The sequence below is a fragment of the Argiope bruennichi genome, chromosome 8 (assembly GCF_947563725.1).
Source record: "Argiope bruennichi chromosome 8, qqArgBrue1.1, whole genome shotgun sequence".
Classification (NCBI taxonomy): Eukaryota; Metazoa; Arthropoda; class Arachnida; order Araneae; family Araneidae; genus Argiope; species Argiope bruennichi.
Window position 1 is genome coordinate 87,070,217 of NC_079158.1, and position 26,620 is coordinate 87,096,836.

At 26.8% G+C, this 26,620-nt stretch overlaps 1 protein-coding gene across 1 annotated transcript in view; it reads left to right on the forward strand.

Moving 5' to 3' along the window:
• Positions 1–20,507, forward strand: part of LOC129980683 (cell adhesion molecule Dscam2-like) — a 550,882-nt gene extending 530,375 nt beyond the window's left edge. Inside the window, exons 27-28 of the mRNA XM_056091064.1 lie at positions 16,453–16,537; positions 20,299–20,507. Of these exons, the coding sequence (XP_055947039.1) occupies positions 16,453–16,520 (68 nt within the window). The 3' untranslated portion in view covers positions 16,521–16,537; positions 20,299–20,507. The remainder of the gene's footprint in view (positions 1–16,452; positions 16,538–20,298) is intronic.
• The last annotated feature ends 6,113 nt before the right edge of the window (positions 20,508–26,620 follow it).

Below are 26,620 nucleotides of genomic sequence, written 5' to 3' on the forward strand. Positions count from 1 at the left end.
TTTTATTCAGAATCAGTACATAATAAAGCATTTTATGTCTCTAATAGCTCACTTTTGCTATCAGTTTATTTATCTGGAATATATTTTGTGTTTGATTTTAATTAATGTTTTTTACATACTTTAATATTTATAGTTGCTTCAACGAAGTATTTTTGAACTTCAAGAGAAGGGAATTTAAGTATTGTAGTTTTAGCTACTTAAATTTTCTTAATAAAGTCTAGCCAAATGTTAAAATGCCATGAAAATGTCAAATGCCATCATAGCTCTCTGCATTTACCTTTAGTTTCAAATTGTCCTATGCGATGTTGTAATCACAGTTTCGTATTCTTCAAGTGCTATTGATTCCAACATTAAATTGACACGACACAATTGATGTGGATTATGAGATTTGAACTGAACAATGGTGATAAAACTTAAAAAGTATCAAATACAATTATTCAGATTACATAGATTATTTTCTTTAATACTTAATACTTTAAACGACTATGTTTATGAATTCCATAAATGTATGACATAAAATTAAAACACAAATATTCATTATGACATCGCCAAAGAAAAGGAAAATATAAACATAATTTTCACTCCTTGACTTTTAACAATGGAAAAAGAAACAATTAAATATATAATAAAATATTGGATTATTATATACTTGATTATTTAATACGGTTTTTTTTTTGTTTTTTGTTGCTTCAAAAATAAAAAGCATTAGTGGAAATTTTTATAAGGAATTGCTAAATTTACCATGATTTGAGGCAAGTATAAGGAAATAAAATTCATCTCATTAAATTATGTTGTTTCTTAAAGTAGTGTATAAATGTTTGTTGTTGTTTTTTGTGCAATAATATTTTCGGAAGTTTTCAAGAAAAGACATCAAAAACTCGATTAATTTTTAATTGATTAGAATTTCAAAAATAATTGCTCTCAGGAGCTCAGTTCCACCTTTCAAAGAATATTTGAACCAAATTTGATATAAGTCAGGTGATCTCGCTTGTAGAGAGTATTAGTACAATAATACTATATAAAAGACTTAGTAAAGACAAAAATAATTTAGAGCATCTTATCAGAATCAGAACTCACTAAACAGCTAGTCAGAAACTCACACATGCATTCTTTATCATTATGTGTAGAGATTATTATCATCAAATACTCCGTCTTTTAATAAAGAAAATAGAGTATTTATTTAAGTAGAGTAATAGTAAAGTAGAATATAAGTAGTAGAGTACTTATTAGGAGTATTTCATCTATTCATTGAGGATGAATTTCAAAAATTACAACTTTTCGAATTTTTCTATCACTGAATTTCATTTAGAATTTTTGAATTAAAATTAGTTTAGAAAAATCCTTATAATTATGTTTTCAAATAAAAAAAAACACTGGTACCGCTTAGACATATTTTGATTTTCATATTAGGTTTTAATTGTCCCCTGTTTTGCAAATTTTGGCTTAAATTATATTTTGGAAGAACAATTTGTTGTATAAATAAGTATCAGAAAAATTACCATCATATATAAAAAATATTGATGGAAAGAAATTTGATTGAAATTAATTAGAAATTCAGAATACAATTAGAATCAAATTGTATTTATCCAAATAATTACTTTCCAGCAACGTTTATTTTCCAATATTTTGTAAACTATTTCTGCCGTATTTTTCTTAACTAGCAATCCATTGCTATGAATGAAATTCATCGTTTCTCAAAGTTCTGTCTTCCTAACTTTTCCTCATTTTCATCGATCTTTCTTGGTAAAAGGCCCTCATCTTATTCTCCTTACAAAGGAAATAGTTTTCTCTCCTTTCTACTTTTTTTCTCTCCTCTTATTCCACGCTTCCCAAGCAACTAGCTTTCTGGGATTTTTCGAACTTAATGACATTTTTTATGCCTCCCATTGTATTACTTCTAACTTAAATGCGTTAAATACCAAGTGAGTGTATAGTTTTTTTTCTATTTTTTAGAATCAAAACTATGCAGTCCCATTACTTCATTAAAAGAGCGTTTATTTAAGTCATTCAAAGGAACCACCGCAATACCTAAGAGAAAACTATCCAACAAAGCTTTCAGGAACTAACTCCAAAAAGATTGCAGCTTATTTTTATAATTAATGATTTGCTGCTTTCGAATGCAATGTTTCATTAAAGATTAATTTTCTATTAAATTGAATTCACATTTAAATGAAATATTTTCGTTTTAATAATTGCATGTGCAGCTACGAAGGAATAAATTATAAATGGTTAAAAATTCGAGCTTAAAAATTAAATATCTTTTTGTGCAAAGAATACAGTGCGTGTGATGTTTTTTACTCTTTATTTTTTACTACCCTAAAATATAAAATAAATATTTGATTAGGATTTACTAATTCATCAAGTTTGCATTGCCTTTTTCTGCATTTATTCTCAACACATTTCCATTTGCTTACACACAGCTTATTTTCTGAAAAGAAGCATAAATCAAATGTTAGGGAACACATTTGGCACCTCCATCAATGTTAGAAACTCCTTGCATGTTCCTTGAAACTACAACGAGCCCCCGAAAAGCTAAAACATCACTTTGAAATCCTTTTATCCCCTTTCGTTAAATTGATTGAATACCCGTGGAGAGTACTTTGTTCATTTCAGGCGTTCAACTAAATGAGACAGGGCAAATAAAGTTTTTTGAGTACTCTCAAGGACTTTCAAGCATATAATTGCTAAATAGTCATTGGTTAAGTGGAGGTCATTTTTTAAATAGCCTTATGCCTTAAGAACATGGACTGTTAATGCGGTTTTTGAGGAAAAAAAGGAGATATTTATCTTTGAAACAAACTCGAGCTACTCGTGAATCTGAAATACCGTAATTCTAATATTATAGAAGAAAAGGATAAAATCATTGTCATTAAATTCGGAATTGTATCTTAATGGAGTTCAGTAATCTTCACGTTATTTGCATTCTACACATCATAAATATATCTAGTAACTGCAGAAAATATGTGAGCTAATATAAATAATTGAATAAAAAATTGTTTTTCTTGAAAAATAATAATTTGAAAAAGACTCAAAGAATAATTTGAAAGACTTAAGCTTGATTCATAATCTTTCTTCTATTTTTAAAATTTGCTCTCATTTATAAGTGCGCATAAAATCAACATGAAAAGAATGCATTTCATATCGAACCTTGAACCCCCAACAGAAAATGCACAGACTATAACAAAGAAATATTTACTTGCTAAATTTGGTGGTTTTACGAGCGATAGCTTGCCCTGTATTGCACTTTGAATTATTTTTTATCATAATATCTCCATTTACAGACCGCATGCCAAGATATAAACATTACCGTGTCAAAAATTTAAGAAATTTTTAATGCCCCCTTGACATACGATTAATAATTCTTATATAAACATCTGCATTATCCACATTAGAAAGGAAGTTTCTAATTTTTTATGAGACATATTGAATTATATTTAAAATAAAAATATTGTTTTAAACTCTTATTTGTAAATGCTGGATTGAGAAATTTGTATTAAGCTGTATTTTTGCAGATTGATATTTTTGACATTTCTAACAATTTAAGAATAAAAAAAGCTTTATAAAAAATTATAAGTTAATTTTACTTAAATAAATTAATTAGTGATATATGTTTTCTAAATTTGAATGTTAAATATTTTTATCATATATTTTTACAGTGTGCAAAATGAAATTCTTATTAATATTGTGAATAATTGTAATTTACAATTATTTTTCATTATCTGCCAATTATTTTGCGTTATATCCTTATATTTTCTCTTCATAATTTTGAAGAAAGTTTACTATTTAAATATTAAGCAATGTAATATGCATGTAGACTATTTTTTTTTTTTTTTTTTTTTTTTTTTGCTAAGCAAATGGTTTTTTTTTTTTTTTAACTTACAAATGAATGAATCAATGATTCTTCGCAAATTTTGATAACATGTTAGAAAAAATTTTATAGAACGTTTGAAATTTCTATGAATATTTTCTCAAAAATTCATATGCAAATTGTCCTTATAAAAAAAAAAACCATAATAAATTATGTTTCTGGTTTCCGTTTTGACAGAGAGATGGCGCCACATGCAGCAGTCATAATTTCTTGAAGTTGCAAGTTTCAAACAGGATTATTTAGCTTTATAGCCAATGAACTGTCCTTTTAATAAAATAAATTATTAAAACTGTTTGGTTCATTAAATTAGAAATAATGAAACTATTAAATAAATTATTATTCAATTTTATTTCCTGTTGTCTTATTTATATTGTTTGTTTCTTAAAAAAATATTTAAAATAATTTAATATGTTTTGAAGTTTCGAAGATTCTACAAGCATTATTTTTATTTTTCCAAAAAAACTATAACTAAAACTAATTATTTGAGAAAATTGATATATGCTGTTTCCACTATACAAAATCGATATTTATGTTTGTAAAATATATACGCTTGAGTTTCAAAGGGGAAATTATGCTTCAAGGGGGAAATGTATGAAATCTAATATACATTTGTTTCATGTACACGGTTGAGAAAACATTTTTCTACGTATATATTGAGACAGATATACAGATCTAAGTATATTACATGAAACTGATAGTATTTTATAAATTAATAGTTTAACCAATCATAAATATATATTAGTATTTAAAAGAAATTTCTTATTTATGTATAATTTATTTTCAATCTAATCTCTATTCCATGTATGTCCATTCATTTTATTTTTAAAAATGCATTATTTATTTCGTTTATTCCACTTTAGGGGAAACAGATTGATTGACTTAAAAAATAATACATTTAAAAAAAATTAAATATTTTTTTTAAAAAAATAATTAAAAATTAAATAAATTAAATGTATTCCAAATTTAAAAAAATACAAGATTTTAAAAAGTGTAATTATTTTTCCTCATTTAGGTAGATATATTTTTCATAACTATAGTTATGAAGTAATTATCATTCAAAATTGATTCAATAAACGATTCAAATTACCAATGAATTTTAAGTATACGTTTCATTTGCTATAAAGCATTATATGTAAGCTCAAAACTTTACAATGAAACTAATTAAATTCTATTTGATTTAGTGATCTATTTTCAGTACCCATAATTTTATCTGATTATTTACTTTATGGAATTCATCTCTTGGTTAGTTTAGAGGATTCTTATTTTTGTCTCTAATTATTAAACTAATCCATTAAAGCATTTAGCACTTAATTAACACAATGTTCACTATATTTTTAGATGCTCATTATTTTGCTGTTATTCAATCATTTGTCAAATTCGTATTTAAATATATACAGATAAACATGAATGTATTTTAAGAATTAAATTATATGACTATTATAGAAGGAACTTGGAATGCCATGCTATTTATAAATATGTTGGATAAATAAAATCGAGATTTCAGAACTGTTACTGATTTTGCCCAACAAACATTTTGTAATTGAAACAGTAACAGTTCTAAAATCTATGTATTTTAATTAATGAAACGACATACTTGAATTCCATTCTCAATACGAAACGTATCAATGCAAATAATTATAATACAAGTTTTGAAATACCAATGCCATGCAGTAAATACAGTCTTTTAATCATGATAGTATCGTTCAAGCATTGATATTATTACGTTAAGAAAAAAATGGACATTACAAAGGCAAACCTTCTCGTGTTTATTTTTCATCTAAATTTTCTTTATTTATTCACTTTTGTGCATGGATTTGCTCAATTGAGCCAACACCTTTCAAAGGCTGAACTTAAAACGTATCTTTCTGAGAACTTTAAAAATTGGCAGTTCCATTAAATGAAGAAAAGTGCTTTAATAAACCTAACATATAGGAATAAAAATTTTAAAAAATCTTTTGTTTATTTTTCCTAGTTAAGAACCCGCTTATATTCCTTATATTTTGATGGTACCATGTTGATTAGCTCATTATTTTTTTCTTAGCACTAGTATTTAAAAATTTTCGCATGTATCAGGTTTAACTGAATTGAGTTACAGATTTCAAATCATTAGTACAAGATCTGATTTCAACAAATATACAGAAGATATGGATATGATGCATACTTTATCAATCAGATAAGATTTCTCTCCGCTAATAAGGTGTAAAAATTTAAGCATAGAATAAGGATTTCACTTTTTCGCTCTTCGTCCAATAAAATCATATTTCACATTCTTCCCCAAATAATTTACTTAGTTTCAAAACAGAATTTAATCCAATTAAAGTAAATTTAGACTAAAATCATAATTTCATTTCTGGTAGTTCTGAGGGATGAGCAAGGGTTTGATAGTTATAGAGAAAACATTTTTTAATCATATTTGAAGTTTCTTTGAGATCTGTTTTATTTTTATGGAACAAAAGTGCGAGGCTACATTGGATAATTTTCTGGGGGAAGAGGGCGCTCGCAATATGGGGTGAGGCAAACCAGATCACCCGATCTTAATCTTCTAGAGCATGCTTAAATACTCTTTTGCAATGATTTTTATTGGAGCATTCTAAGCATGCTATGGAAAATTAAGATGCTAGTAAAAGCCAAACTCTAATAAAAGCCATTGTACCGCTTTTACCTCAAATTCCAGGATCCACGCTGTTAGAAGAATGGGATATGTTGACCCAATCTTTCATCAGCAATTTTTTGTTGAGAATGAAATCCTAATATAACGGAAATCGAAACAGTGATTAACCTAATCAGTTTTTGTTTACTTGGATGCTTAGGAAAGCATAGAGTGCCATGCTCTGATTAACTTTACTCACATTTGGATATTCAGAAAAATTTTACTTTTTTTATTGTGTTATTTTTACTGGGATTATCTATTTACTGGGACAGAGTTTACAAAATTATGTTGCAATAAATCGTATTATTCCAGATGTTGTGTCTATAACTAAGTTTTGATATCATTAAGTAAAGGTTTTTAAATATCTCTGCATATTCGTCAATTTAGATGTATTCACTGTGTAAAAGAAATTATTTAATTTGTAAATAAAATTTTATCCTAACTCGCAGCAATATCAAAGGAAGACTCAATAAAACTAGGTGAATTCTATTCCAGTTCACCCTCCTTTAAGCCACTTTTCTTCTAAAAACTCGTTTTTCAGAGCCCCTATTCATCTTTGGTCGTTCTCCGGTGATGTATCCTAAGTTCATTTCTTTGAAAGGTATCGCTTGAGAGGAGAATTTGAGATGAAGATAGAATCAAGTAAGCAAAAAAAGGTGCTATCTCTTCGAAACGTCATCGATTTCTATCAATGTGACATAGACAGGTGGTTCCTGCTCAGCATGGAGGAGAATGTTGACGAAATATGGATTTTTTTTTCCTTCTTTTGATAGAGATCGGAATCCCTCTCTGTCATATGAAGAAAAAATATAGAGCTTCCATTCATTGAATTCTGTCAGCTTTCTAAAAGAGCAAGGTAGGGCTCATTTTTGATGTAAAAAGATTATTCAGAAAAGTTTAGGTTGCTTTCAAATTGTTGCAATGAATTGTTATTTCTACAGACATTTGCTCCAAAAAGTTGCATTTGCTTGAAGTGGATAATAACAGAAAGCAATTTAAAATTATTTTAATGATAATTTTGAATTTGAAGATAGCAAATTGGTTAAAGCATTTTAATTTTTATTCCCTTGGAAGAGAGAATAATTAAAATATTTCAGCAAATAAATATTGTATATATATAAGTTACCATTCAAAAACTTATTAGAGTTGCATTAATTTACTGAATGTTCAAAAATTTCATTCCATCCAATGGGTTATACTTTATTTTAAATTATGTTATATTTATTATTACGTACTAATTTTAATATTTTTACGTCAATTTCTGATATAGCTAATGAATTTCTATAAACATTTTGTTTAAATTATGATGATGAACAATTACTTGATAATTAATACCTATAACGTAAATTAGAATTTATTCTAAAAGATTTATTTCATAACTTTATATTAAAAATTCAAATGCTTTGCTTCATTCCTCGATGAGTTAAAAATATGAATTTTAGTCAATATTTAGTATTTGGATACATGTAATGCTTGTATCTTATTTTCAATTTATGAAAATAATTCAATAAATTACCTTGCATTGGAATGATCCTAGGATACCGAATGAATTGTTTCTTGGCTGGGCAATACTTTACTAAATAACAGTTTGGTAAAGTTTTTAGTACAAATCTGATGCCTATTAGAATCTCGAAAACTAATAAATCCATCAAAACATAACCAAAAATGTTATTTTTACTACCAGTTCTTTCAAAACCGTTTCTTTTTATGCTTACCTCTAAACAAAGGGGTACTGCTTTGTTACATTAAAATAAATAGTAAACATAGAGAATACTGAAAAATGCTTAAAGGAATTATAAAATCAGATATTAGGAATTTAAAATATTTTCAAATATGATATTAGAATATTTTAAGAATATTTTTTAGAATTGTTATAGATGAAAAAAAAAATTAATTTAAAATATTTATTAAAGCATATTCTTAGCAAAATTTATTGATTTATTTGGTTTTAAATAAATTGCTTTAAATGTGAAAAAAGGGTAATTTTGACGAAAGCAAAATTTCTATAAATTGAGTTTATTGGTTAATATTACAGTGTTGTAAATCTCTTTATTCCAAAAATTAGAAGATCGCAAAAAATACAATATTATTTTGGAAAAAAATTGTAATGATATTTAGAATTCACTTGGATCCAAATTTAATCTTCGAATTGGATTGAATTTCTAAGTTGGTGAAATTAATTAACGTTGGATTTCTATATTGGTTATTTAAACTTACTTTTTTAAACAATCTTATGGCACTTTAATCAATATCTCCTTTTTATAATATCAGAAGAAATAGTTTTTATTTATTACTAGACATCTTTGACCAGCTGACTTGCTGGTTCGTTTATTTTTAATTAAATCGTTTAGACATAACACCATTACATGATTTTGTCAGATTCTGAAACATTTATGCCGATTTATTACAATGGTCTTATATATGGCCCATTCACTGTGCACATAACTCCACCGAATGGAGGTCAATTCAATGACATCATATATCTATCAGAAACGTATTTGTTCGGTTTCTATATCTTCTAAGTTCCATAGAACTGAAACTTCACTCTTTTATTTCTTGTAAACTACATAAATATTAAGAAATTCTTTCTTCTACAACTTTTAAGAACGGAAGAAAATCAGGAGATTAAATATTTAATGAGACAATAAAAAGGGTTTGAATTTCAAGGCGACAATGTAATATATTGCAAAAAGTTAAGCAAAGAAATATTTAAAAAATATGTCCACGATTATTAAATTGATAAAATTTAAAAAAAGTATTTTTAAAATTTTAAAACGATGTAAAATTTATTTTTGAGCAGTAAAATTTTCAGAAATGATCACTAAAGAATAAAAAATTTAACTTAATGCTTAATTGATATAAATTTCAAAAAAACATCATTCCGAGACTGCAATTTTCTTTTTCCAGTTTATATATGCTCCAAATTTAATAGCTATTGGCTAAATAGTCTGACTTGTTGAGAGCCAATACATACACACACACATTCATCTTTATTAGTAATAGAGGTAGAGATTTTCAAATGTCACATTCTGTGTATATTCTCATTTATGTGTTTATTTTAATTGAATCGGAATAAAAACACCTAATACTTCGTTTACTTATGTAATTAAACAAGATTTGTGTTTAATTTCAATTCTTAAATCAGTAAAATAGAGTAAATGTTTTTCTATCTTTGTAGTGCAATCATTTGAGCACAAAAGTTAACAGATCAATTTTTTTAAATCAAAACCAGATACTTCTTTTCATTTCTCTAACTTGTTGCGTTTTTAAACTATAGTGTTTATCTACACACAAATAAACAACTGACAGATATTTAACAATGCCGCGTATTTGTTCTAAAATGTGATGAAAATCTGAAATTCTATAAATAAACTCATATGCCGAATTCCATGTATTCTGAGTCCGTGGAGTTTTTGAATGATTGTATTCAGTTGCAAATGAGCACAGATCTGAACAAACTTTTGTTAAATTTTATTATAAATTCAATAAATATCCCTAGTTTTCACTAAAAATTGTATATTAAACAAATTCATACAGATTTTGATTTAATTTGTCCTTAAACATGAAAATCAATGTTTTTGTATTTTTTATCTAATTTGTCCATAAACATAAGAACAATCAATGTTTTTTGACAATAGATCTAAAAAGTTATTTAAATATTTTTGTACAAGGAATATATCCACAAATAAACAGGTAAAAAGAAATTCTTAGAGAAATGTTACGGTTTGAAGAAGGGTTCAAAGCTTGGGGATATTTCAAAGTCCAGAAATCGAATTTTTTGCCGAATTCAAAGTTTTTCTTTCTGAATTTCGTACACCCAGGAAAGAAAGGATTAGGATAAATTGACAGGTATGACAAGGATATGCGGTGCTTTGATGGATTATCATGAATTAATCACGAGCTAGAACTAAGAAATTCTTTGTATTACACGTGTCTAGGTATGTTAATACAAAGTGTTCGTGACAGTTGGATGAGATGCCTTTGGAGTCATCCTTCAAGATGACAATGACTGCAGGGACATTTCGTATATATTATTGAATCAAATCTGCAGTTTATTACAAAGCACTTAAGTCAATTTATTCGCATTCATTTTCTGTTTGATTAAACACTTTAATATATATGAAAGAAGAAACAAGTCTGCAGATCGATAGTCTATATAAGAAAAGTGAGAAATTATGTCTTTACGCTTAAACAATTTATTTACCAAAAGGGGCTGACAATTCCTGAATATAGAAATTGTAATTAATGTTTTGAACTTGAAAAAAAAGCAAATTTATTGTTTGTTTCTTTCTTTCTTATGGCACTTGCCACTGACAAGCCCGCTGTTACGAAGACAGCGATTTAAGCCGGAGGGGGAACGTCTCTTATTTTTTATAGCAGCGCCAACTAGGGCCAAGAGTACGACTTTGCTACTCACGCATCACTCATTCGCTTGCACAACCCCTTTTTACAGGAGGGCACATTCACACATCTCACAGATAGAACAACAGAAGAACAACCATGCCCTAACCGGGACTCGAACCCGGGACGCCCAGATCACGGGGAAGACACGCTACCCCTATGCCAGGAAATGCGCGACCCCTATGCCGGCTTAAATATTTCTAAAATCTTCTGTCTGCTATTTATCCATAATAATAATAATAATAATAATAAAAATGAATATGAATTAATCTGTAATAGTATTTCTCGAAATGTGATACATGATTAGAAATGGTGCATTATATTATATTTACCGGCAGCAAATTTATAGAAATGTTTACATTGAAAAAAATATAGAAATATAGAAACTCTTTGATTTAAAAAATGTTATATGAGACATATTTAATACTATTTAACTGTTTTAGAGGACCTAAGAAAAAATTAAAAATATTTTTAAAAATGTTAGTATTTTATACCGTTTTGAAAACTACAACAAGCTTATTTTATTAAATACACATCTTAATACTGAGCATAGATTGTATTATTATATTTGGCCTTAATAAAGATAAATTATGCTCCAAAACTCATCTGAATATTGAGTTTAACAGATTTAAACTGCATTTATATAATAAATGCTGTATAAAGATGTTTCATAATAATAATATTTTTCTGTGTAATAAAATTTATTTATTACTTTACATTCAATTACTTTTAGCTTTATATTTCTAGATTTGTACTGTATTGTCATACTTTTTTTGTCTGTTATTGATTCTAAAAATTAGATTTGTATATTATAAAACAAAAATATTTCTTCATTTTCTTAATTTATTGCAAGCATGAAGACATTTGAATAGTGTTTTTCTGCTTTTGGAATAATTAGATAGTACAAAAAAAGTTATGTAAAAGCTTCTATGCATATTTGGATATTATTTTGAATTCATCAAAAAAGACATGTGTTTTTTAATTAAAATTAATTAATTTCTGAGCTTCTACAAATACAAATTTTAATTGCCTTCGTTATGTTAAATCTGTTAATCAAATATACTAAGACAAAATAAATATTAAAAAATTATATTTAAAATTATTATAATTACAACCTTTCATACATTATTCATAGTATTCATCTTAAATAAGATGTCAGAACTATTTTTCAACTAGTTTTACATACTGCTAACATTTTTCTATGTGAGAACATTGCTCCAAATTAGAAAATTTTATGACTTGTTTTGTGAGGAAAATATTCTGATAGAGAAAGTCCAAAATATATATTTGAGAATATCAAACTCAAAACCTTTGGGCTTCTTTTTCCATCTGTTCTGTAAATTTGAGAAAAATCCCTCGAATTCAGATTCATTCCTTTCTCTATTTCTAGATTTTTGCGTACGTCAGCATCAACATCCTTCCAGCCCAAATTCGTATACATATCGGTTTACAAAATATATCGCTCTGGATTGAAGGAATAACTGTTTTTGAGAAAAAAAAGCAGAAATCTATACATATATATTTTCATTCATAGCTTTCAGCTTAAATTCGTATTGCTTTTTTACTTTTTTTTATATCTCAGTTGAGTGAAGGTTATTCCAAAATATTTTTAGAACTCATATGAATCTCGGTATTCTGTTTCAAGTTTCAAATCTTTTGAATTTTGAAAAGGTGCTGCTTTGACGGCTTTGCTATTTTTAAAAAATGAATCAGCATACTTCAAAGGGATAAAATGACATAATATTTTCCTTTATCAACATTACTTCAAAAATCTATGCAGGACATAAAATTCTTAAGAGTTCTATAAATGTCATTTTTCGCTCACAGAATTTTTTTTTTAACTTTTGTATTACATATATTATTCATTTTCTTTTATATTTTTTACATCAAGTTCCTTTTATACTTTTATATAAGTTCTTTTGCAAATATTTCGTTTTAAATTTTATATGAAACAAATTCTTAAATTCTTTTTAAAAAATGTATTATATCAGATATTTTTTGAAAATAATAAGAAATGATTTTAATCTCTTATGTTATTAATGGTTTCGAGACTATCGATTAAATTTCCTAGTATCTTTAAATTAATGCACTAAAATTGAACCAAATTAGCGTAAACAGCTAAATACTAGAAACAAAATAATTAAGCTTCCAGACTTATCTTGAAATAAACAAAAATATTTTTTTTTTAAATTCATCCTAGACACCTACAGATAAAGTACGAAATATAAAGAATAAAAAATTATCAATAAATTGAGAATTTAATTGAAATTTTAATATGCATATTGAGATTTTGAAGCTACGAATTTCAGCATTTTTCATGCTTTGAAAAAAATGTTCAAATAATTATCTTTAAAAATCATTAGCAGTTTCAAATGTTCTATGTGTGAAATAATAAGACTCATTCAGTATTTTCGATAATATTTTTTGATTTGCATTTGCATACTATGACTGGTACATTAAAGCATTTTGTATTTAATACTGCAAATAAAACTTTCCTCGTTTTATTAATTAATCATTTTTGACAAATTTCAGAACTGTAAATTATAGACTTTCAGTATCAGTTTAGTCATTCCCAAAACTACATATAAAATAGATATTTTCCTAAATTACCTATTCCAAGCCGATTATTTATGATCGTAAGGGCGCGGTAGCCTGGTGGAAAGGTCGCGGGTCGTGAGTCGTAGGGTTTCAGGTTCGAGACCCTGAGGTCTGTCTCACCTTAAATCCGTCAGAGCCAATCGTTCTCCCGCTGGTGTGGTGTGGAGAGTGGGATGCCAGATCCGGCGTCGTCCTCGTCATCTGACAACGGTTCAAAATTACGAGGTCCGAACCAAAATAGCCCTAGTGATGCTTTACGACTGTATGTTAATATAACTAAACTAAACTAAATTTTTATACTTAAAGTTCAACTGAACATTAGATCGGAATTTTATACTGCTATAAAAATTGTTAATTACTATTATTTGTTTTGCTAATTGAGCAAAAAAAATATCTTTTAAAGAAAGTTTTTAATTATTGCTCAAATTTTAAAAAATTAAATTAATTTAAAAAATAATTAATAAATTAAAATTTTTAAATTATTATTACAATTAGTTTTTAAATTTATATTATGATTTTTAATCAAATAGCAGTTCTCTAAACAAGGAAAATGGCTAACATGCTTTAGAACTTTCATTATCAAAAATACATTTCATTTTTAAAAAATCCCTTTTAATCTATAATAGATATTTGTTTCTATTATTTTAAAAAAAAATGTACTTTTACGATGAAATTACTTTAATGATAATAATGAAACATCTCTTTTTGTAATCACAAATCTTCTGAATCAAATATAATTTTAATTGAAGGGAATTTGAAAAAAAAATGCATATGTATAATTTTAATCCATGCTTTTATTGTCTGACCATAAATAAATCCACAGGATACATGAAAAAATTTTTGTTTTAATATAAATAATTATAATAGAAATTTATTCATAGATAAAATATAAAAATTATGTAGCTAAAGAATATTTTTAGCAAATAATACATAGCTCCAAATTATTTATTTTTGACATGCATGTGAATTAATTCGGAAACAGAAATGTTACAAGTAATAGAAACTCATCTTCGGATTATAAATAAGAAAAAAAAGTTAAAGCGTAACAATAAATAAATAATTTTGTTTCTTGAGTCCAAATAATTATGAAGTCAGAAAGACTTGAAAGATTTAACTCTGCTCTTTTGGCATCTGACAGTTTATAAAATTCATCAATTAAATATGATGCAAATTAAATAAAAATTAATTAGTAAGTTTTAATCACAAAATTCTAAATTCTGTAGAATTATATAGACACACAATTTCGAATAAAAATATCCGTTGAAAATATCACTATTAAAATAAGAATATTATGTAGGCCATGTGCTTCTTTTAAATTCATCTACCGCTTTTTGATCATTTATTTTCTACATAAAAAGTAGTTTAGTATGTAAATTTATGGGAAAAGTTTTAGAATTAATTTTTTTAATTTGCGTTTCCATTGCTCCATTTATTTTGCTACTAAAGGAAAAGAAGGATATATATAGCGACACATTTCGATTAAGTTTTTCTACCTCTAAATTGATGATGTAATAAAACTGATGCTTCTATAGGAACAAATTTTATTGTTTTGACCAAAATAGAATTCTACATTTTTTATTGGAGGATTTATAGCCTTCTGGATTTTCTGAAATCATTATTGAAAGTAACAAGCAATGCTTAATTTAACAAAAAAAAAAAATACTGTTAATTGTACAACGATTGCTTTATCAAAGTCCTGATTAGAAATTTTTCATAGATAATATTTTTGTAGACATTTTGTATACTGCAACCAATTTGTTCAAAATTAATTTGCAATAATTAAGTGAAATTAAAAATCAAAAACGCATGCATTAATTTAGAATAAAATTTTCGGTTTTACTAAATTTGCAATAAATTTCTTTCACGGGGAAAAATTTTCAAACTTATTAAATTTTTAACAAACAATTTATTTAAAAAATGAAACTGTTAAAAGAATTTTTTATTTAAAGATGTTTTGAAGAATTTTTATTAGCTATTACTAATTGCTAACAAAACAGTCTTCAGATGTCTTGGATGCGTTGTGTTTAATATTCGTTTTGAATTTATTGATGGTTATCCTACAATCATTACATGAAACAAAAATGAAAAAAAATCAATATAGAAATAATACCTTTCATCTTCAAAAAATTTTATTAATATTTGTTCAAAATATCATCACTTTTTAAAAAAAAAATGAAACTAACACTACAATTTTTATTTGGAAGTTGTTTTACAAGAATTTTTACACGTTATTCCGCAATACTAGCATGTTAGATTGTTGTTGCCAAAAAGTTGTTCACTATTTCTTTTTTTTTTTCAATAATTGCAGTTTAAATTTTTGAATTTTGAGTTTAAATTTTTATTTTCAAAATAAGTTGCATTTTACATTGTATTTGGATTTAAAAATAATATTATTTCTAATAAAAACAAAAGAGAGATTCTGTTTATTTCTCAATCCATTGTTTCCTCAACCTGTTGGCAGTTAGATCGGAAGCTCTCAAATTTTTCAGAAAGATACTTCGATGGGTAAAAAAGTGTGATGTGGATGCTTTTTTTAAATTTAATTTCATTTTTATTTTGTTTTACTGTAATTGTATTTTTAACTCGAATGGTAACATTTTAAAAAGAGATTCATTCAAATATTTATTTAATAACAAGGAAGAAAAACGGATGAAGACGTAAATTATAAATTTTTTTCGTCCATAAATCATGAAAAGCAAACTACATGAAAGAAATTTTAACTAAAAGTAATACAAGCAATAATTTTGGTGGCACAAGTTTTACTATTCAGAAAAAATTCGTATAATATAAAATAATAAGGAATTAAATTTTTATATAATTATTTCAGCTAATAGAAGAGTAAAATTTTTACTCAATTTGTAAATTAATTTTTATAGATTTATTTTTTTATTTTTTGTCATATATTGTAAATAAATACTGTATTATTATTTCGTAGGGAAAACCTATGAGGTAACTCAATGCCAAGAAGTAAGCAGATGGGCAGAAGAAGTTCTAGTTTCATAATCATAACTACTGATATGGTAAGAATATTCAAAAATATATTTTATTATAACTAACATTATACTTATGTAAGAACTAGCATTATACTTATGTAACTAGTTATAATTAGCATTATAACTACGATTATACTTGTGTAAGAAGTAGAATAATATGTTCATTAAATTAATATGCATGTTATTTCAAACTGTTGAGCAAAAATATTGTTATATTAAATATTTATTTATTTTTATATAAATATACAGTTTATGTTATGGTTATATCATTTGTTTAAAATCATTTCATTTTTTTATCATTCAGTTTTTGTGGATCAATTATGCTTTAAAGTTAAATTTTGTTCCAACTTCAATTATGCTGAATTACTTAACATTAAAGACTTCAATTTTTATTAAAAATAAGTATTCAAATTTTTATTATAAACTTTTTTCCAATTATTCTAAATACCACATTCACTAAAATGCAGACATTAATAAATAATAAAAGTACAGAATTCAAATATTGCTTCGTTTTGCATATTTTAAAGGAATATTGGTTTTTATTCACGGAAAAACTAGAGATTATTCGTAAGATAATTAATTAATTCTCTTACTCCTAAGTAATCTTGTTTTAGTTTATGTTACTTTAATAAGTAAAATATTTATTCAATTATTAAATAACTGTATAGTTACTTCTGTTTTGTGTTACATTTAATTGCTTTAAATATAATAATGGATAATTTTTTTTATTATCACTTAATCAATAGAACTTTATAAATATAACTTATGCATAAAAATTCAAAGAGTAAATTAATTTAAGTACGTTTTAAAAACAATAATCAACTATTTTTCTATAAATTACAAAAGAATAAAAAAAAAAATTAGCGATATAGATATATATATTTTCGGTTATGAGCGATGAAAGAAGATCTTTAGTTAAAGACCAAAAAATTCTTTATTAAATTTTAATTTTATAATTTTTTAATATTGCTCATTGACGATGTTGTCGTTCACTGAACCGTGGAATTATATACAGTACACTCCCGATTATCCGCGGAATTGGGTGGCGCGGCCGCCGCGGATAACAAAAATCGCGGATAATCCGAAAAAAACTAAAAACGGGTATAGCAAAAAAAGAAAACAGTCATCCCAACTTTGAAAAAATCGTTTAATGTACAATAAAACGTAAAATAAACAGCAGGATGTTTAACTAACGCTTAATATTTTAGTATATCACTCAAAACTAACCTAAATTGCATTTTGTTAATGAAAACAGAAAAGTGCTTTGTACTTACGAGAGGCGTCAAGGATACACAGAAAAATTAATACATATGTACTGTTTTAATACTGTAATGTATTATGTAATTACAAAAGTATAACTGTAAAACTGCAGCTTTTTAAAAAAATCAGTCAAAAAAAAAAAAAAAAAAACTTTGTGCGGCAGGCGCGGATAACCCGCCCGCGGATAATCGGGAGTCTACAGTACCTTTAAAAAAAATTTTCATTTTGATATCGTAAGTCAATAGTTTGCGTTTATTTAAATTTTAATCCTTCGGTTTAGATAAAAGTCTATGAAATTTCAAAAATATATAAAATCGAAATTAGATTCTTATCAAAATATTCCATTCAAGTGATTATTTAAGAATCTATCATAAACATTTCGCTATAAACAAACCAAATATTTTGTGTCTAATTACACATAATAAAATATTCTAAAATTATATTGTATGAAAATTAATTGTTGGCTAATAATTTTTAATTAAACCTTTGGTTGAATGACAAAATAATATTATTCAAATTAAAAATTGAATTTGTATCCTCTATGAAAGTATAAATAACTTTATGAAATAAAATGGAGAAAATAAATGTCAATTTTTAAGGTATTGTTGCTTTGCAAATTACAATAACAGCAGAAATTATTATGGTAATAGAAAGTAATTTTAAAAAAGTTGGGGCGAATTCTATAAACGGGAATGCATACAAAGTGCACAAAATAATCTGTTGATGCAAGGAATTCATTGTAAAACTTTCTTAAGAGGGAAAAAAAAATTAAGAAAAATAGAGGGGTTTTTTCTTTTATTTGTACGATAAATCAAAATTTTAGACCCTTTCCTATTTTTTTTAAATGGTAATCCAATATGTTTTTAATGATTTGTTCTTACGCTTAAAAAACAAAACAAGATCCCAATTTTATGTAGAAACCTATAGTTTTAAAACAAACATAACGTCTTTCAGTGGAACTGGCTGATAGTATTCCAGTTTTCGAAATGTAATAAGTTTTCAACAAAATATAAACTCAGATTTAAGATATTAGCTGCTGTCGCCATCTATTATCGTAATTCTGAATAAAATGCAAAATTTTATTCAAAAGATGTTGATGAAAGGAAGTTTCGTGGTGCCATCTATTGGTCACATAAAGAAAAATAATACAAGCAAAAGAATCACAGAAATTTTAATAATTTTTCTATTTTTAAGGATAAATTTAGTAAAATTACAACAATCATCTTTTCAAAAATTCCATCCATTTTTTTTTAATAAAACATGGTTTCCTACATATAATAAGAAAAATTAAGTAAATATCTCTTTTTTTCTGCATTCGTGTATTTTTGAATGCATATAACTTTTTGATTTAAATTTATTTTCATAGCTTTCCAGTATTAACAAACGATATTTTAACTCAATGATAAAAAAAACTGTATTAATTTTAACTTGCTGGAACTAATCACACATGCCGAGATGGTTTTAGGATTCCTAAAATCTCATATGCATCTTTCTAAATCAGTTTTTTTTTCTAATACTGATCACAAAATTAGATCAGATATCCAGAATTTTTTTTTTCATAAGTCGAGGATATTATCTGTACAAAAATAGAGTAAAAATGCTATAAAATTTTCTAGAACTAATAATTTTTTCCTGAAATTCCTGGTGCTTTGAGAATAGAATGAATTGATTGGAATGAGGTGAATAGAATGAAAAATTCAACCAAGGTATAGAATAGACAGATAAACGAAATCTAGTACATTAACATGTAGATATATTGACAGATTATTGTGGGAGTTGAAACGAGACATTAAATAATTACAGAACTAGAGAACACATATGTTTCTTTGAGAGAAAAATAAAGCAATATTTTCAAAATTATATAATCTAATTTTATTCTAGTTATGATCTAACTTTAATATTTTTATTTTATTTTACCATGTATATTTTTGCAAATTCTTTAAAACAGTAAATAGTTATGTAAATTGTATGAAAGAATATTTTTAAAAATGTCTCAAATTTGAAATTTTGCTAATAATTTCAATTCACAATTTAAGTTTTAATTTCATTATTTAAAAATTCCTTAAGTAATGAAGAAAAATGGTTACTATTTTTAATATCTACATAATAAATATCATATAATTAACATTTTTTCATGTAAACTTCAATTAAATATTGTAAAGATCTGCTATATGGTATGTTAAAAAAGAAAATTCGGTTCGGATTTATTTTTAAAAAAATAGAATTGTATAGTTATTTAAAAAATTAACATCAAAGAAATTACGATTCAAGCGAATAATCAAAACATTATCATTAAAACAAAATAAAGCAAAATTTTAAAACAATATTTTTTGCATAATAAGAAACAATATTTAATTAATTAACAAATAACTAATTTTACTATTTAATATTCAATTTTACGTATTTAATCATTTTATTTTTATTTACAATAATTAATATCAATAAAATAAATTTTGATTGTTTAACTACTTGATTTTTTATGTATATTTTTATCACATTTTTACTAAACGAGATTTCTTTATTTACAGTTTTATCGAACTTGTTTTCATGCATGCATGCCAAAAACGTGTATATGGCAACTAATGTGATCATGTTATTCTTTGGAAATCATCGCAGCTACAAAATGTCTTCCTGAAGTGAAGATTGGCAGTATTAAGTTTACATGTCATTATAATCATTCCATTTTTCTGAAACATAAATAGAAGCAGATTGAAAGGAGGAAATGCATTGATTTATTTTTGGCGTAATTTATTAATTTAAAAATTTCCATTAATAAATTTATATTTTTTTAAATTTAATATGCAAGTTAAATGTGTAAATATTTTGAATAGCTTATATTCTGTGCGATTCAGATTCGACTTATTATAACTAAATCTTCTTTTGTTTCAAAATGTTCTTCTTTTATCAGAAGATTAAAACAATTTTAGAAAATAAATAGTTATTCAGAAAATAATGATGTTGCTCCTAATAATGAATCTCAAAAGTTAAATTAAGAATTCCATTTTTAAAATAACTATTATTTTTCATATATCAACATTATTAAATCATTTTTTTATATATTTGTACTGGGTTACATTTATCAGCTTAAAGGATTTGCTTCTATTTATGAAGTGTTCCCATTTGTATATATGTATAATGTTTATTACTTCAAAAATTGTAAAGATCTATCTATGTGTAATAATTTCAATACAATTGTTGCTTGAAACTTTTGTGTTTTATTTCCTCAAGTATTCCAAATACTATAAAGTGACATTTTCAGCAATACAATTTATACTACCAAATAACAAGTAAATTATTATTTTTTTAATCTGAAAAAAATATTTTCATTTTGCTTTTTAATTCAATGTTACATTAATTTACTTTAAAATTATTAATTTTATTTTTATCTGCTAGAAAAAATTTTGATTGCTTAAAAAGAGGAATTTAGGAAGGACAGAATTATAAGAATAACTATAAAAACTTCTTTTAATAATTTTGAATCATATTTATTTTAACACTGCAATTTTTTAAATATATTTAAATTATTGTTGAGAAAGAGTGTTTAAAAGATTTTTTTGGTTATATGTTTGTTACGTATTGCATAGTAATTGTAGAGAGTTGATAGTACAGAATTACATTCTAAAAATGTTTTATTAATTATAAGAAAAGCAATTATTAACATATAAATACAATTAGCATATAAATTTTGAAAAACTTATTTCAACTTTCTTAGGCATTTTTAATGTTTCATGATCATGTTTCATTTTTCAATTAAGAGTAAATAAAAAATATTTTTTAAAAAACGTTTTACAATCTAAAGATATGATAAGATTCCAGATAACCTTTTGAAATTCAGATGAATATTTAATGTTGACATCAGCATTTAAAAAAATGAATAATATTAAAGGGAAATTTGTGCGTTGCCATTTAAGAAAATTTCCATTTGAAAAATAATTTCTTAAAAATAGAAATGTAACTATTATAAATGATTTAATTTTGGCATTATTAATTTTTATAAATATCACTATAAAAGTAGGAAGAAAAACACAGTTAAAAATGCTTACTTATTTCTTCAACAAATTTAAAAGATAGCAAAATAAAAAAAATAAAAATAAAAAAATGTTATTTACTTCAAAATCATTTTCTTAAATGGGTTTTTTCAAAACTTTTCCAGTTATAATGAAACTTTTGTGAAATAATGTTTTAGATAAGCACGATCTATTCGATTGTTAATTCAAATTTTCACTTTGTCATGACTAAGACATTAAACCTAAAAATTAATATGAAGCATTTTTGAATAATGCATACAATCACACATTGAAGAATACATACATTTAAAATAAAATATGAATTCTCGCAAGCAATTTATGTAATAACCCTACATATGAGGAAGAGAAAAAGTCATTATAGTAACAATAACATTATTCTTATCATAATAACACTCAGCAATACATCAGTGTGTCATTTATTCCAGATTTTTACAAATAAATTTATTTTAGAAGATTCAAACGACTTATAATAAAAGAATTGTTGATTTTAATTTCTTTTCTGAAATTAAAAGAGCAATTCCACAACTGTTTTTCTCAAAATGTCAAAAATAAAATACAAATTTATCGAGAGTATTTTATATCGTGAATAACTTGTTAATAAAAACTTTTATTTCGAAGAACGTTCTAAATTTGTTTAATGTGCAAGGCACGTCATGCCACTGCTGAAATAAAAGCATAATTGAAGACTTAGAGTTAAGCGCTTAAACAAATATCACCCCTAAATTCGTTTAAGCTTTCTTTCCTTTTATTATTTCAAGGAATTCGCGCCTGTGATAAGTTTCCTGCTCTTTGAAAGGACATGAAAATCCCTAGTGATTTATAAGCATAAAAAATGTGTTGATTTATGTTACAAATTCAAGCTTCAAAAGAAAAGCATGAAAATATTTTTTAAACCTTTGAATGGAATGACCTAAAAGTAAAGACAAAGCACGTTATTTACTTAAAGCTTTTTTCTCATCTCTTCTTACGATTCAATTTTAAGAATTGTAATCTTTTGGAATGATGCAAAACAGATTTTCTTTTAGAAAGTTACGAAAAATGCATAAAAGCGTCTTTAGTAAGCTTTCACATGCTTTGCAGGAACTTTGCATTTATAAAATATGTTTTACTTATCCCAATAGTATAACAATTCTTTTCTTTAAAAGAACGCAGTAAGTTGTCCTGTTTATCTTCAATTTCGTTTCTTTGTATTCAGTAATTTGTATATATACAGCTTAAAGGGAATTAGAATATCATTTTATACAATTTTCTAAATTAGGATTAAATCAAACCCCACGATCATTATTCGCATCTTTTTAAACGCACCATTTTTTTAATGCTTTTATAGACTTCTTTCAACATAAAATAACATCACAAACTTGATTCAATATTGATCTGAAATGCTTATTGATTATCAAATTGTTTATTTTCTAATTTCTTTTAATGTTTTCAGTCGGTTTAAAATAGACAAACTCTACATAAAAAGTTTGTTTTTTCTTTGCTGCCACAAAATTTAGATCGAATGCATGTTTTAATTTCGAGTACAGCAATTTTTTTCGGAAATTTAATGCACTTAAATAATATTTAAGGATTATAAATAATTATTTTTATAGTGAAATCAAAAAATCTTTGATTGTAAGTTGTAAAAAAAATCTTTATTGAGTACTGAAAATAATTGTTGCGTAAAATCAATTATGATTTTAAATTGTGTCAATGAACGGCAATTTAAATTTGAAATAATATGTCCCAAATATTTATAAATATGAATAATTCCTCATAAATGGTTATTAAATCAGAAAGACTCTTAAGTACTTGCGAGTAATTTACACATGAATATTTATTGACCAGAAGAATTTGTGGGATGTTTTAGTGGAGAAGGTTGCAAATTGGGATAGTTAAGTTACATCCACACATAAAGAATGAGCGACGACTTTTTTTATATAAAAATAAACATCTTTTAATTTTTAACGCTAACACATCGACAGACAACAGATTTTGTGAAAGACCGGAAATTTTATCTTTTTAATTCGCACAGCTTGCGCGCTTGATCGTAGATAACTGCTTCGTACTTCCGGTGCGCAGTTAGGAAAATAGTTTTTCGAATACAGTCATTTTGATGGAAGCAGGATCGCCACAGTACTCCCCCCTCTAGTAGTGCAGCAGGCACTGAAGTTAGAGGTAACGAGTGTTGAAGCGAACTCGTCGGCCAGATCTGGTCACATAAGGTACTGGAGTGGAATTTGTAGGTGACACAGGACTCGATGGAGACAGTTCAGGTACTGGTTTTGGTGAAGTCGGAACTGCAACTGGTGGTGATATTGCTGGTGCAGAGGACTGGTGAGAGTTCTCGAAGAACGCAGGCTTTAAGCGATCAATGTTGATCGTGGACTGTTTGCCGTTCTTTTCAATTGTGAACATTTTATCAGTTCGTTTGAGTACGAGGTATGGTCCATCGTATGGCGCTTGTAAAGGTTTTTTAACAGCATCGTGGCGCACGAACACATGTGAGCAAGTGTCCAGAGCTGGATGAACGAATACTTTCTTGGTGTCATGAGGTACAGTAGCAACAGGTTTAAGTTGATCCATCAAGGTCCGTAAATTTATTAGGAACTCATGAGGCTCGACGTTAATTGAAGGGGATTCAAAAAATTCTGATGGTAGTTTAAGGGTTGAGCCATAAACTAGTTCGGTCGATGTGCACTGTAGATCTTCTTTTAATGCGGTTCGGAGTCCGAGAAAAACCAAAGGAATTGATTCGGTCCATTTCGTAGATGCATGACATCGGAGGCTTTGTTTAAGAGATCGATGGAATCGCTCGACTATTCCATTGCTTTTTGGGTGGTATGGGGTCGTTCGGATCTTTTGGACACCCAAGAGTTTGCTGAGCAAAGAAAACAAGTTGCTTTGGAATTGTCGTCCTTGATCTGTCGTGATTATTGAAGGCAAACCGAAGCGTGAGATCCAATGAGTTATGAATGCACGCGCAACAGTTTCAGCAGAAATATCAGGAATGGGAATTGCCTCAGGCCATCGTGTGAAACGATCTATGCAGGTAAGTAGGTATCCGCAATTGTTTGAAGGTGGAAGAGGTCCTACGAGATCTAGATGAACATATCGAATCTGGCTGCAGGTAATTGAAAAGATTTAAGAGGACTATTGGTGTGTCTAGCTATTTTAGATTTTTGGCAATCTAGACATGAACGGGTGAAATTTGAAATGTCCTTTTGCATGGACGACCAAAAGAATCTCTCTGAAATCAAATGTTTAGTGGCACGGATACCTGGGTGGGAAATATTGTGCAAAGATAGAAAAACTTTCTTTCGGAAAATTTCTGGGACGTAAGGTCTAATTTTGTTTTGCTTGACATCACAGTAAAGTTTAGATGAATTGAGGTCGGTTGAGAGAGGTTTTAAACAAAGTGACAGTTCATTCTTTGCCAAAATAGTCTGAAGTTCTTCATCAGATGCTTGTGCTTCCGCCATGGCAGAAAAGTCTATTTTTGGTAACTGTATTTCATTAATACGAGATAAGGTATCAGCTACAACGTTTTTTGAGCCCGATACGTGCCTGATGTCGGTGCTGAATTGTGCAATGAAATCAAGGTATCTTAGTTGTCTTGGAGAAGAAGAGTCAGATTTTTTGGTGAAAGCAAAAGTAAGAGGTCGATGATCTGTAAATATTATGAAATTTTGACCTTCCAACAAGTGTCGAAAATGTTTGATAGTTGCATATATCGCCAAAAGTTCCCTATCATACGTACTGTATTTACGTTCTGAGGGCGTAAGTTTTCGGGAATAAAATGCTAGAGGTTGTTGACCATTAGACGTAGTTGTATGGAGGACAGATCCGATGGCTGAGTCTGAAGCATCAACCATGATAGATAATTGCTGGTTAGGTGAATGGAAGTTCAAAGTAGCTGCATTTGCAATATCAGATTTGCATTTTTCGAAAGCTTCTGTAGTGAGGTCAGTCCAAGGAACAAGTCGCTTATCATTCTTTTTAGAGTTTTTTAAAAGTTCGTGTAGGCTAGCTTGAGTCTGAGCGGCATGAGGCAAAAATCGACGGTAAAAATTGAGCATGGCCAAGAAACGCTTTAGCTCAGATATATTTTGAGGTTTGGGAAAATCAGAAATGGCTTGAACGTTTTCCGGTAAAGGTTTCACGCCTTCAGATGTAATTAGACAACCTAGAAACTTTACCGATTGCTTCCCAAGGACGCATTTTGAGGTCCGAGGTCACCAATGAAGCGGTATGAGACGCGCTAGGATAGAACCTGGGACCTTTAGGTTAGCAGTCCAGTAACTTAACAATTATACCAAAACGATCATTCGGGTAGAAGAGTTGTTACTGGCTTATATGCGATTCACCACAAATTCATAAACTATTTCATATTATAATGTAAAATTCATATCCCTATATGTATCATTTTATCAATCTTACATTTAGAAGATATCTTACTTCAAATGAGGACACATAATGCACAGAAAGAACATATAATAAAACAAAAAAAAGGATCCATTACTAAAAAAAAATGAAATTTGTTTTTAAAACTTAAAACCTCGAAACTTATACTGTCATTTGAAACTTCAAACACACAGAGCAGTTCCGGCATTTTTTAAAATCTATTTTGACATTTCATCAGAAAACTAGTATATAATGTTCCAAAAATTACCCATAGTGGCACGATGAATCATGAAACTTAGAAAAATGGAAATTCTTGCTTCTTTTTTGATAATAAAAAATATCCAGTTTTGAATTATGTTAATTTACTAAGAGCTAAAGCTTTTAACAAAGTTACTCTTTTATTACATAATATTAAAGAAAACGAACTTAAAAATATTTC